The sequence below is a fragment of the Micropterus dolomieu genome, linkage group LG16 (assembly GCF_021292245.1).
Source record: "Micropterus dolomieu isolate WLL.071019.BEF.003 ecotype Adirondacks linkage group LG16, ASM2129224v1, whole genome shotgun sequence".
Lineage (NCBI taxonomy): Eukaryota > Metazoa > Chordata > Actinopteri > Centrarchiformes > Centrarchidae > Micropterus > Micropterus dolomieu.
In genome coordinates, this window is record NC_060165.1 from 3,136,317 (window position 1) to 3,150,392 (window position 14,076).

General features: G+C 41.5%; 1 protein-coding gene across 1 annotated transcript in view; it reads right to left on the reverse strand.

The window, feature by feature from the left end:
- Window positions 1–14,076, reverse strand: part of hmga2 (high mobility group AT-hook 2) — a 43,952-nt gene that overhangs the window by 5,243 nt on the left and 24,633 nt on the right. Inside the window, exon 4 of the mRNA XM_046071862.1 lies at window positions 3,191–3,223. Within this exon, the coding sequence (XP_045927818.1) occupies window positions 3,191–3,223 (33 nt within the window). The remainder of the gene's footprint in view (window positions 1–3,190; window positions 3,224–14,076) is intronic.

Below are 14,076 nucleotides of genomic sequence, written 5' to 3' on the forward strand. Positions count from 1 at the left end.
CTTCGCTAAATTCACGTTTCTCAAAATGGAGCTGCCAATGATCAGAGTTGGTTTCTCAGCGGGTGTGTCGCTGAGTGGGGAAAATCTGTTAGAAACGTGAACAGGTTGATGATGCCCCGTGGACTTTGAAAGCTTAGGACTATTCCTCCTTCGGACAGTCACCCAGCCCCCCTTTCCTGGCTGCACAGGGGATGCCGGAGGACGGCTACCAGAGGCTAACTCAGGCCGTTCCGCACCGACTACCGGGGACTGGCTAGCTACAGTAGCTAAAGACTGATCTACCAAGGTGCGGAGCCGGACTTCTAAATCACTGAGCCTCGCCTCCATGTCTATAAATAAACTACACTTATTACATGTACCATTACCGCTAAAGGAGGCAGAGGAGTAACTGAACATCTGACACACCGAGCAGGAGAAAGTAGGAGAGAGAGAGGGAGAAGGAGAAGCCATCGCTAGCTGCTAAGCTAAAGTCGCTAACGGCTAAGCTAAAGTACTATAGCGTCAGCTACCAAAACTTTAGAACAAGTATGAGATTGAACAGCAGTCACTAAAAGATGGAAAGAACTGTGAGTGCTTAAGCAAAATTACTGTAAAGAATAAGTGTTTAGCGAACAGTTGGCCGATGTAATCAAATAAATGTAACTGTTATTTAGCGAGAGCAGCACAACACGGTACCAACACACAAGCACCGGAAACGGAAATGAGTCGACACGCTTACCGCAATACGTCTTTGTTAACGTTTTTGTTGTTTGATTCTTGGCCTTTTGCAACCTTTTAGTCTCAGTCTGTTCTCCCTGGGTTTGTTCGTGGCCTATCTGTATTCTTAGTGTTTCAGTCTGCTTGTTCCCTGTTGTGTTTAGTTTTGCCTTATGATGTTCAGTTTATGTTCTGCATTTAGATTTGCTTCTGTCTGTTCCCCCCTGTACTCCCTCTGCCTGCCGTGTGTCTGTGTGCTTGATTGTTCTGATTGCCTGTCACCTCTATATAAATGTTTGCTTGTTCTGTTCAGTCTCTGTCCGGTCATTGTAGCTTGTCATGCTCTGTCTTGTCCTGTGTCATGCCCTGCCTGTTCCCTGTTTGTTTGTTGTTTGGATTTTTGGATTATACCCTTTCTGGATTTTCTGTTGGATCGCCTTGTTTGTTTGGACTGTGATTACTTTGGATTTCTTTGGATTCAGCCACTCAACTTGTAAGTGTGCTCGCTTTTTGTTTTCCTTAAAATAAATCATCGAACTGTACTTGCCTGTATTTGTGTCCTGCATTTGGTTCCACCAACCTTTCAACCACACCAATCGTGACAGAAACAGTAAGTACACTGAAAGGAAGTAACATGCTACAATCACTCAATCTTTTGGTGTTGAATTAACTACTTACATATTTTAGGAAAAGCATTTGAAATTGACTTTAGAATTGATTGGTGTCAGTCATGCATGCCCTGTATCTGTTCCAGTTAGGTGGAGCTAAAAAGTAGGGCTTTTTTAGTGCCATTATGTGAAAACATCAGATTTGCACACAATCAATGAAATAGAAAGAGTGTGTGTCATAGTTCAGTAAGAAAATGCAACCATCCGGTTGGGTCATGCATCCACCCCACCTCACCCTGAGCACTGGAGTGAAAGGGATTTGAGGTTTTGCACAGGCTGGTGGTGGGGCTGAGATAACGCAGCCTATCAAAGTGGGAGAGCTAAATGACATTTTTATGGCTTGCAGCTCCAAGGGCCTCACAGCAATTCCCAACTACCTCAGCCCTGCTCCCACACAACCACAAATCAAAGCAGAGTTATGCATTCACACCAAGAAGTGGCCTTCGCCAGTGAACAGAGGAAGGCTGGTGGATTCCTGTGAGGGAATGCTTCATTCTCCCTCTGATTTAGGCGCTCACACCAACATCCCAAAACAACATCTAATCATCTGCTACATGTGAGTCAGACATGTTCTGACTGCAGTTTACATTGGATTTTTTTCACTGAGAGCTCCAGAAATTTAATTCCTGTCTCATCCCACAGTTCACCTATGTCCAACATTTCATAAGTAAAATCATCAGCACTAGTGTGAGCTTTAGTTACAGGCAGAGTTACTGTTGCTGCAGCTCTGTGCCAAGAGTCTATGTTCCAAGACTCTGAGAAGCCTGACAAGAACCATGCTTTCATTACATAAACGGACGACAATGGCAGTATCTGAACATAATAGACCCACAATATAACAAATAATAGACCCACAACCAACTTAATTTTACCTGACAAGGAAAAAATGCAATAAATACACAGCCACCTCCTCCAAATGATGTATTTTTTTATAGAGACTAGGGGTGTCACAAAATGAGATGTTAATACTATTTTTAAGAAATCTTCTTTGAAGAAACATACGACTGGAAAAATAGTATTTTATTTGACTGGAAAGCACAAAATGCAAACCAATATGTTCATTCTGAAATATTGCTTACAGGTTCTGAAATTGGCTTTTAGTATTCTTTTTTGTCTGCCACTCGGAAATTTTATCAGCCACTTTTGAAATGTATGTGCTAAATGAAGGAAAAACATTCAGCTCATTTAGGCATCATTTAATGTAAAAAATGTTGCTTGTTTAATGTTCACTATATTTACACAAAAACAAGACCCATGTATTTCAGTACATGACAATCCCTTCACTTTACTTAACAACCAGGTATTTCACAGGTACCAACAAACAACAAGAAACACAAAGTTCACCACAGTTTATTATACGGTCAGTGCTCAATACAAAACCCACAGTTCAACCACCACTATGTGAATCCTGATCAAATCTCCACAGCAAGCAAACAAGAAATGGTTTCAATACTGGCCCATGAAAATAAAGCGACACCTCTTGCGTCTAAAAGACAAGCTTAGTGTTTTCTCGGACAGCACTGGAGTTAGTGCACAGTGACTGGGCCTCTTCCACTGGAGAGTTTGGTTTGAAACGGTACCACATGTATTCCCTGAGTTCATTGGTGTGTGTGTGTGTGTGTATGAGACGCAGGCATGTGCGCTAATCGCCACAATACGCTAACCTTACTACATGTGTCTTTCTGTACTATATTCCCTGTCCGTCGAATATAGGGACAGGGAATATAGTACCCGCATTTTGCTTGTGGCGTGTGCTAATTTCAGACCCTGTGTGTGTGTGTGTGTGTGTGTGTGTGCGCGCGCGCACAATGCTTAGGATCTCTTACCTGAGTGGATTTTTTCTGGACAACTTGTTGTGGCTGCAAGAGAGCAGAACGTAATGGTTAAGTCTCCATTTTCATTCATTCATTCGGTTCATGATTTGAAAGCCAGCGACAAAACAGAATTAAACAGGGGTAATATGGAATGCACAGTGTGTCTAGGCTAGGTCTCAAATAATGTACAGTAACTACATCTGCAGTGATTGGTCATTCGAGATCATGAGATTGATCACAACCTGAAATCGGACAGCAGCACAGTTGTGCATACTGAATACATGTTTGCACAGGCCTATTTCAAACCAGCCTGTACCTCAGACTTTAAGACCTGAGCGACTGAAACCAACTAGTACAGCGAAATTCTAGACCAGAACCTGACCTGAGGAACAAAGCTATATTTTCACTTTATTTCAGTCATTACTGACCGTTAGCTCGCAAAGCTAATGCAACACATATATATTTTCCCTCTTTCTACAGGGTATTTTACTTGCAACAGATGGCACAGTCAGAGATAAAACATTTCTTAACAAAATACTTAACCAAAATAACCAAACCCAAACCTGACCTGAGCTCAAAACTGTACAAAGTATTTGTCAGCCCACAAGGGCGCAGAGTTAGATGGGGACATGTCTCTTCCAATATCCAGCGACTACTGAATTGTCCATAGCAAATTCCAAACAAAGATTCAAACGAGGAGGGAAGACTGAATCATGCCTGCATGTGTGCTGACTCAGCAGGGATGATTAAATCAGAAAAGTTGAACTACATGAGAAACATATCTGAAAGCAACACAGAATGCTGGAGAGCCTTACTGCATTATATTCATATATGTTGTATTTTTATATTTTGAATTGTCACCTGCCACCTGAATGTTGTTTCCCTTTACATAAATGAAGACATTTCCACCATAAATTGATGCAGAAAAGGCAGAAATTGGTGCAGAACAATTCACCAGAATGCAGGAAATTAAGTGTTTAATGCTCAAAACTTTCTGGGAGTGGCCCCCAGACCTTGAGCTTAATATGTGTCCCCAATGTTGAAATGTAACCTACGCCCTTGTCTCCCTCCTCCATGAGGATGCTAGAGGCTGCTGGAATGGGTGCCTATCAGACCAGTAACTCACTACTGCCACTGGTAAACATCACAGCTAAACAAACATACACCAAAACCCGCAAATGAAGCAGATAGACTGACGACTCATCAGCTAACTTATTTCACATCACTGTGATCTGCGCGGCATGATTCCAAAACTTAGAACTTATAATAACGAGTAGGAATGAAGATGGTCAAAAGATGTCACACCTCATCTGGTCATCAGGTGGGCTTTATGTTTGCAAAAGACCTGGGCAATATTGGCCGAAAATAATCTTAATAAGCAGTACAGGTGATAGTCCAAGTGTGGCCCTCAATCAGTGAAGATACTCTCCCAGCTCTAAAGCTACAAGTTGTATCGAACACCTGTCTCAATTATGAGTAGCATGGAGCTTCACTGAAGACGCTGATATATATATGATTCCTGTAGTCTTTAAAACATAGGAGCTGTTTGAACACACACACACACACACACACACACACACACACACACACACAAACATACACACACACACACACAGGTTGCCATAGTAACTGCCCCACTTAAGCCATTGTACACTGAGGGGCAGTGTTGTAGTGAGCTCAGACAGTTAATTTAATGAAGAATCGATCTCTCAAAGTCCTGTTTACAGTTGCTAGACCGCGAGTCCAATAGCCATAACAAACAGATTAATGGACACCCTAGTGAAGACACAGTGTGAAATTTGAGTGTGTACCTCAACTGAAGCAGGTTGGAAAACTGGCACTATTAAAATAACGCTGAGGCGCACACTTTCAAACCCTTGCTTCTACTGCGAAGAACTTGAGTCCAATCCCCAAAGTAAATTATTATATTTGTTTCTGACACGTACGAGCTCATAGAGCCAAATGTGTTGGTCTGTTAAATTCTATAAGACTATCTGAGGAACAAGTTTTCAAACAGTTTGATAACAAAATAATGTTCATAGAGCGAATTTTAACTCCCACTCTGATCCTCCACTCCACTGTTGAATTACATGCATTACACACTTATTATTAAGTCTTTAAAAAAGCATCAATCTGAACTTGTGTGAAAACAGTGAGCTATCACAATGCCCATTTACCCAGACAAAGTCCCACTTGCACAGGCACACAATAATAATAATAAGCCAGAGGAATAGCAATGTGTGCTTTGGGCTCCACGCTTCAGGCACACAGTAATATAATAAAGGGCGAGAAGAAGAATAGTGTGAATGCTGCGGAACAGCAGCCTTCTGCTCCGCACTTCAGGGAAACCAATAAGACAGAGGGATAGTGATGGTGTGCCTGGTGCTCTGCAATTCAAAATCAAAAATAATAGAGAGCAACGAGAACAAAGTGCTTGCCGGAATCACACCATAAAAAGTAGGAAAAATAAAATGTCATTCACATGTGGCTGGGAAGGGTTGTTTTCAACATGTAAATATCAACGCTCGTGTTCTCTGGTGCACCTTTTGTTTTGATAGCCAGGCCTACGGAGGAAACAGCGGGATAATAATTGCACAATCAGGTCAGTGAGAAAGGCTGAAATCTACCAGCAGCTATTGACCCAGCTAATTCTCGCGAGAAATGAAAACACATTATTGACATGGTATGTGTGTGTGGAAAGCAAATGGAACATCCTGCTAACCTAACAACAGGGCACCCCATCACATAGAGACGAAAAAAAATAAGTTGCTAACTGTAATGCTAACTAATGTATAATACATAGATTTTAAAATATATTTGTTGCTAACTCACAAACTCAGTGGACACATGTTACAGTAAGCATGCTGTTCTTCTACTGCTGCTGCTGCTATAGCCAACAGAACAGTCAGTGCAGGCTAAACTCTGCGCTGGCTGCTGCCAAACATCCGTAAAGGAGGAATGTGCACAGAGACAGAAAATCCTTGTCTGCACAGAGAGTGTGTAGCTGTGTTAGTAGAATGCATTGATAAAAAACGTCAGGTCAAGTTTGAAGTTTTCCTAACGCTATTGGAGTTGCCAAGTTTACTACTATGTTTTTTTTCCTGCATAAAACCCAATGAAAGTAGGGCTGAGAACAGTGTCCTTTCACCAACTTGTAAAATTACAAATTAGACATAGCGTCCTCCACAAGAGGGAGCCTGTTTCCTACTGTAGGGCAGAGCAGCCAGCAGTGTCAGACGTTGGGTTGGTATTCAAGTTTGCTGTGAGGTGACAGCGCTTACTACTTCACCACCGTGTCATGGGTGTCCTAAAAATTAGGGTCTTTCTAAAAAATGATCTACAGCTGTTTCCATAAGATCCCTGAGTTCTGTACTTGCAACGCCCTTGTACAACTGTACATCTGCCTTTGCCTAAATACAATACTGTGTCAGATTAAAATAATTTAATGAGTAAACAACAGAATCTGACCACGCATGAGGTGCCAATCTTTCACATTTCACAGTTTTTGACTGCTATGGACACAGTTTCACTGGTACTCAAGAGTGTGGAGGTTACATACCCAGTTGAAACTGCCTTCAGCCTGGTCAGTAATAGTAATTAAAGAGTTTAATGATTGCAGGCAAAGAGCCAAACAGAAGCAGCAGCACATCACAGAGGGTTTTTGGCTAGGAGTCATGGTAGATGACATATATATATAGAGGAGGCAGCTGCTTCTCACACTTAAAATCATTGTGACTGTATTTTTTGGATGATATTCATTCTCACCAAAGCCACATGTAAACCTCTATAAACAGAAAATGTTGGGAATTCATAATAAAGTTAAACTATCTTAGTATCAACCAAAGTGAAGGATTCTGAATGGGACCTGTTTGTGCTTGCTTCTCTTAATATAAATATAGTACAGAGCACTGCTGCGGCATGCATTTCTGACTTGATCTAAGCAAGCAAGCAGAGCAAGTATCCAAGACACAACCTCTACTACAGCTCTCCTCCCACTTTAGTGGTGAGTCACCAAAATACAAATGGAAACAGGTGAAAAAACACCCACCACATACAGACATGAAATAAGACTTTGCAGCCACCCCAGATGTTTCAGAGGATTCTCCACCACATTTGTGTGTCTGCGTGTGGTCAGTAAACGTCTCAAAAGAATCTGCGGTGATTGATTATTTTTTATATAAAAGTCCATCAATGTGAATGCCTCCCATGTGTTCTGAAAAAATGAAAAATGAAAATCTTTGCAGGCACCCTGAAGTTGCAGAACAACATGTAGATACAACCTTGTGTGGGGAAGGAGGTCCTGGACAATCTCACAACTGCACATATCTCTAGACCAGAGCTGAAAATGTAGAGTCTCTGGTGCTTGTACGTCTGGTCAGCTGCTGCTCCTAAGAAGAGGATACCCTCTGCACCCACCCAAGATCCGCACAAACAGCTGGTGTTTTCTGTGCCAGCTCTGGGTGTCAAACACAGTAATGGAGTCCGTGTCAACACCCTGCATGAGATAAGCAAGCAGCAGTAAAGGAAAAATATGGAAACGAGTGCACACAGAGGGGAGGATGCAGATCATCTGAACACTGCCAGGCTTCCCCCCTTCTGAAAGACCCTCTCCCCTGCTTTGTTGTTGGGCAGGTGGGTGTAACTCATAATTCTGAGATACTAACTCATAACTTGGATTGTCATAATTATGACACATCATCATCAAAGTTAACCTCAGTCATTAAAGTTTTTGCATTTCAATCAATCCAAACTTTTCATCAGTTAGTATTATTTTTCTGACTGGGCATGCATTCACAGCTTCTATAGCATGTTGCATGTATTAAGCACTTCATGAAGTCATTGTGGATTGTATTTTTGAAATAAATAGTACTGGTACAAATTTGTGAATGTTCTCTTTCATAATTAATATTGTGCTCACTGGTTTGTAAAACTGAATAAATCCTGTTTAAAGCACTATGTGTGAGTTTGATGAATCCTTAAAAGCTTCGCATTTAGCATCGCAAAGGTTTTTACATTGCACTGCCCAAATCTGAAGTCGATCGGATTAATCCCCCCACCCCCCTCCCCAAATGGTTGAGGCAGATGGCCACCCACCCTGTCATGGTTCTGCTAAAAAGGGAGTTTTTCCTTTTTAGCTGTTGCCACATACTTGCACATAGTGGGAATTGTTGGGTCTCTCTTAATATTATTACAAAGAGTACGATCTAGACTTGCTCTCTGAAAATTTTATATTATGAATTGGTGCTATATAAATAAAATTTAATTGGATTGAAAGTATAACAAAACAAAAATGTTAATTGAGAGAGCAGTCTGACTGCACTCCAGATAGTGCAGGCTACAAAATACGTAAGGGTTTCAGTCAATGCTTCTAAATTAATTAAAGTTACAACAGTTAGCTATACAATGAGCATTAAGACAAATAATGTAGAGTCCTCTATATTTACAGTGTGAAAGTAATAAAATATACAATCCCCCCATTGCCCCAAAACAGACCCCTCTCCCTCTCTAACACAAAAGGGAAATTGCAGCAGTGCCTTTCACATGCTCTGGCAGCTCTTTGATGTTCCTGGGCCTAACACTGTGAATCACTTGTAGACTGCAGCAGCTGCTTGGCCCAGAAGTGATTTGGAGGGGGGCGGCTTGAGGTTTTAGAATAAAGGGCAGCATGGGCAGCTTCAACCATTCCAAGGTATGTTAGGTAAGTATGGCTACAAGTAGGAGTGCTATGGTGGGGGACCGCACCTCAGCTGCAACCCAATACCTCCGCTGCGCTAAGAATGCGCTCCAGGCTCTCAGCTCTACAGCCACCCGGCAGTGTCTTTTCAGAAATCCTCCTGTGATCAAAGTGAGAAATTCCTCCGCTCTGCTGAGCACCTCGTACAGGCCACCATTCACAAAAGCCCCACCTATCAGGGGAGGTGGGCCGCTCAACCTGCTCTCTCCCCACCGCCACAGTAGCTGTGCTCATCACTTTCCACGCTGTGTCTGAAAGTGATTGAATTACTTTACTGATTTTCCAACTAGTCATATAAAAACATTCCACATGTCATGTCTTCCAGAGTGATCTAGAGCTGCAACGATTTGTCGATTATTCGATTAGTCGGTCGAAGGAAAATTAATCGTCAACTATTTAGATTATCGATTAATCGTTTAATTTTTTAAGCAAAAATGTAAAAAAAAATTGCTGGTTTCATCTTCTTAAATTGAGGAATTGCTGCTATTCTTTGTCATTTATGATAAATGAACAGTCTTTGGGTGTTGGGCTGTTGGTTGGACCAAAGAAGCAGTTCAAAGATGAGTGGTGATGGCGCAGTTGATAAGACACATGCCTTTGGTATGACAGACCTGGGTTCAATCCCCCACTGTGACCCATTCTCCAATGTGTCCCTGAGCAAGACACTTAACCCCTAGTTGCTCCAGAGGCGTGTGACCTCTGACATGTATAGCGATTTGTAAGTTGCTTTAGATAAATGTAAGACGTCGCTTCGTGCTCTTGAAAATTGTGATGAGCATATTTCTTGACATTTTATAGTCTTAACGATTATAATCAACTAATCGTTAAGTATAATCATTAGTTGCAGCCCTAGTGTGATCAAATAAAATCTGTGCACAAGCACTTTAAATTGTAGACTGCAGCTTGTAGACAGCTTGGTGTACTTTACTTTTCTTATGTCCAGCAGACTGAAAACAAAGTCAAAGCAAAGTCAAAAGCAAGCTGAGCAAGCTTTCCACAGAGCCTGCCATGATCAGTACACTCCACAATTCAAAAGTATTGGATGAACAATAGTTCTGTCTCATCCCAGTCCGGTGATGAATAGTGAAATTGACTCCGATCCCACATAAATTCATCACCCACTGGGTGTCAGCCTCTAATTTAAATATTGTCTCTATCGCTGATTGAAACGCCAGTTCACCAAAGTATGGCAGCATCAGACCGCCCATGGTGCGGAGGAGCGTCAGCTGCTGTATGTTGACCCATTCTCCCCACTCTCTCTCCCACAACGCTGTGTCTTTGTTGTCTTGATGCCATGAGTCGTGCAAACGGGGACAACAGCGCACACTTTCAGTTTCTCATCCAAGACATTCCAGCTTTTGCACTCAGTTGTACAACCAAGTGATGGAAGTAGTTGTGTGATGAATGAAAACGGAGAGCTTGAGAGAGAATTCGAACTGCCTACTTGTAGACACTTTTTGACAATCCAACAAAAACCTTTCTAGGACTTGAACTTGGCCACACGAGACTTTAGTGGTGAGCCAGATTCATGGATTGGAGGCTCCAAAAAGAAAGCAAAGATTACTAAATATGATCTGGCAAAACCTTGGTAGTCACTAATACATGCACGTCATATGGTTATGTAAAGGTTTTACTGGAATTTTGGGGGAGTTTTGTTGACTCTATCACTTCTTAACCCCAGAAAGCACAAAGAAGAAAACAATCCAAGACAAAAGAACAAACATTTGATTGACCAGTGCAAATGACACCTAGACGTCATTACTATGAAGAAGGACCGGGCCACCCAGTAGTTTTCCCTCCTAAACAGCCATCATTATACTGCATAAAGGCCACATGTTTTGGTACCTGGAAGGCAGAAGTGATGGAAATAAGTTGCCATCTCCCACCTTGTGCGCTGTGCAACACCCCCACCCTTTTCTGGTCCCAGCACCTCCCCCCACATCCCAGTCAATGCCCCACCAGAGTTATGAATTGCACCTATCGGAGTCCAACTAAACCCTGCGATTAGGGGGTATTTGCCGAAAGGCCCTTTGTAAAAGGAGAAAAATGTCATGTCTGTCGTTGCAAGGAATGTGGAAAATTCCTAGCAGACAAGCAGTCTTTTGTTGGGAGGTTTTGGGGGGGTGCTCTGAAAGGAAAGAAAGGCACAGACAAATTGGACTGGCTGTATTTAGGAACCTCTGCTGTTTGAAGTGAAATCTGTTCCTAGAGTATTGCAAAGGACATGAGGAAGTAAAGCAGAAAAGAGACTTTACTTACTGATCTTCTTCACTTCTTGTTGGGTTCATTCAGTTTTGTGTTTACAGAATAAACGAAATCACAAACATGTTTTTCTGTTGTGTTTAGTTCAGTCTATATTACATTTGAGAGCTCAGACATCTTTATGGAACGTCTTGGAACCATTTGATGCAAATGCATGTTTCCCAGCGTGCATGCGTGGCTGCTTTGGAACAGGAAGGACTCTATGCATGGCTCTGCCTTGTTTTAGCGCTGCAGATGTTATGAATTAACCTGTCGTGCCTGGAACAGCTCACTTCCTGCCTCATAATAGCGGTAGCAGAAATACTCGGATGACATACATGTTCATATCTATTTTAGGAATTTGAAAGAACAGCATTGTGAAAGGAAGACGAAAAACTCCAAGCCATCCCTAAACCAACAGCCAGGACACCACAGGACAGCAGTGTAACTTCCTGCGTTAAACAAACAGTAAATGAGGCGTGCGCTTAGTAAGTGCTCTCCTTCTCGTTTGCTCATTTCATTAAAATGTACCAGCAGAAGCTCAGGTTGTAATTTAATTCAAATTCATTACTCCATTTTGGATTAAAATCAACAAACTTGATGTTTCCACAAATTCCTCCAAACACTTGCTGTGATAGATATGGTTGTGACATTTGTTTGAGGAACTGACAATAGAGATGACATAAAATTACCACCAGGGGAATTCCTGAGGGACCCCTGCAGCAAGACAATTTATTTCATTTACCTTTTTTGTATATGCTCAATTTTCAAGCAAAAAGGCGATGTGTGCTAGGCAGCATTAAAATACATATTTTCACAATTTGTTTTACAATTCAAATGATTTGCCAGGTTTGCCGTTGTGGTTTATCATTGCTCATGCTCAACTACCCTGGGTTTCCTCTGTTTATTCCTAACAAAGGGGAAACATTACTGTGAGCTTTCATATTGAATCACTATTTAGTTGAAGCAATGGATCCATATAGGTGTGAACTGTTAAATGATTACAATATGGTATTGTCTAATATGATGATTGAGTAACCCTGTGTTGAGCAGTATGTTATCTCTGTAGCAGCATAAACTCTACTGCGTTTTACACACTAATCTGAGTAGCAGCTCGCCGCCATGCTGCTGTAGCTGAAGTGAATTGATTAAACTCTTCCAGAGGCTGCAGCAGGAAAAACGGGGTGGGAGTTGTGGGAGGGAGACATAGGTGACCTGTGGAAATCCGCTATGGTCCCAGAACTGATGTTTGTAGAGTCCTGGTCTGAACAAAGGCCTCTAGTGGTTGGAATTGAGCCTTTCAGCCCAGCAGCAGCCAAGGCTGGAGGAAGGTGGGGGTTTTAAGAATGTAGGGAATGAGGCAAAACTGCTGCCCACCCCCACCTCATTTCAATGTCTCTCTGTGGTTTCTAAGGTCTCTCTTTCTCTAGCTCTTACAAATGGCCTGGGGTTGGAGTACGATATAGCAATACTAACCTAAAAATAACTTAATGCACCTCATCCAGTAGAAACACAAATCAGAAATCACTACAAGAGTAATTATCTACAACCATATTACAAAAACATTCTTCATATAAGAACAAATGAATGAAATTTTAACTGCAAGAAGAATCAGCCTTTTACATGAACTTATTGCTGCTAATGGTCAACTGTGCTGCTGCGTATTTCTCATGTGATAAAAGGATACTCAGCATTTTAGCTATTGCTGGTAATGTGTTTTACATTACCAGTTTGAAACTGACAGAAGAAGAACCGGATCATTATCATAACCAGTCACAGTCAACCCCTGTAAATTATGCTCAAATCAAAGCTGCTGTCTGTCCTAAATGGTTTTAGATCATTCTGAAAAAAAAATCCCTGATGGAAGTCTAGTTCCTGTGTAAGCAGGGGTGGAAATGAACCTTTTGGCTCACCTGCCAATGTGACTGATAAATGAAAAAAACCCACCTGCCAAGCATATTTTTTACCAGCCAAAATAATAATTTGCCTTTGTCACGTCTACATTTTTTTCAGTCCTTTTATTTGAGATAATAAGGTATTGTGTTGAATACAAACTTAAAGAAGACACCAGATTGAAATTTGAAGCAAATTTTTTTATTGTTATTAAATCTACTTAACACACAACTGAAATTGTTTTATAAACCTACAGGATGCTTATTAATCATTGAATTTAAACATACTCATTAAATTTTTTTTTGCTCTACTTCAGCCTCTTTTTTGTAAGCAGTTTAGCCTATGTGTTGTTTGTTTGGTTACTAAACCTGGTAAATGTTCCCAACATTACCATTACCTGTTAACAACCCACCCACTATATTACAGTTTTTCTCAAATGCTAAAACACAAAAGCCAATCCTTTAAACCAAATGACCAGTTGTCTAAACACATTTACTAAATCTAGCCATCATTTTCCAATATCATAAACACATTTCACATGAAGACACAATTCACAAAACACAATCCTCCGTTCACATAAATCTTAACACATTTTTCCTTGCTAAAACACAAGTTGCAAAAGAACTCTGCTCATATTCTCAAATGAAAGCTCATGTGATGCAAAATGCTTGCCACAGTCAGCAATATTTGAACAAAATGAACACACCTGGCGTCATTCATTACACACAACGACTCAAAATTGAAAACACCTGTTGCTAATGCTGTGACCACATGTATAAAAGCAAGTTCAGAGTGCACAGTTTGCTGAAGATTCCAAACACACACAATGGATGAAGGCAGAGTCAGGGGAAGAGGTAATCGAGTCAGAGGAGGGAGAAGAGCTGGCCAACGAGGAAGAGGAGGAGGCCAACGAGGAAGAGGAGGAGGCCAGGGAGGAAGAGGAGGAGGCCAACAAGGAAGAGGAGGAGGCCAACGAGGAAGAGGAGGAGGCCAGGGAGGAAGAGGAGCAGGCCAGGGAGGAAGAGGAGGA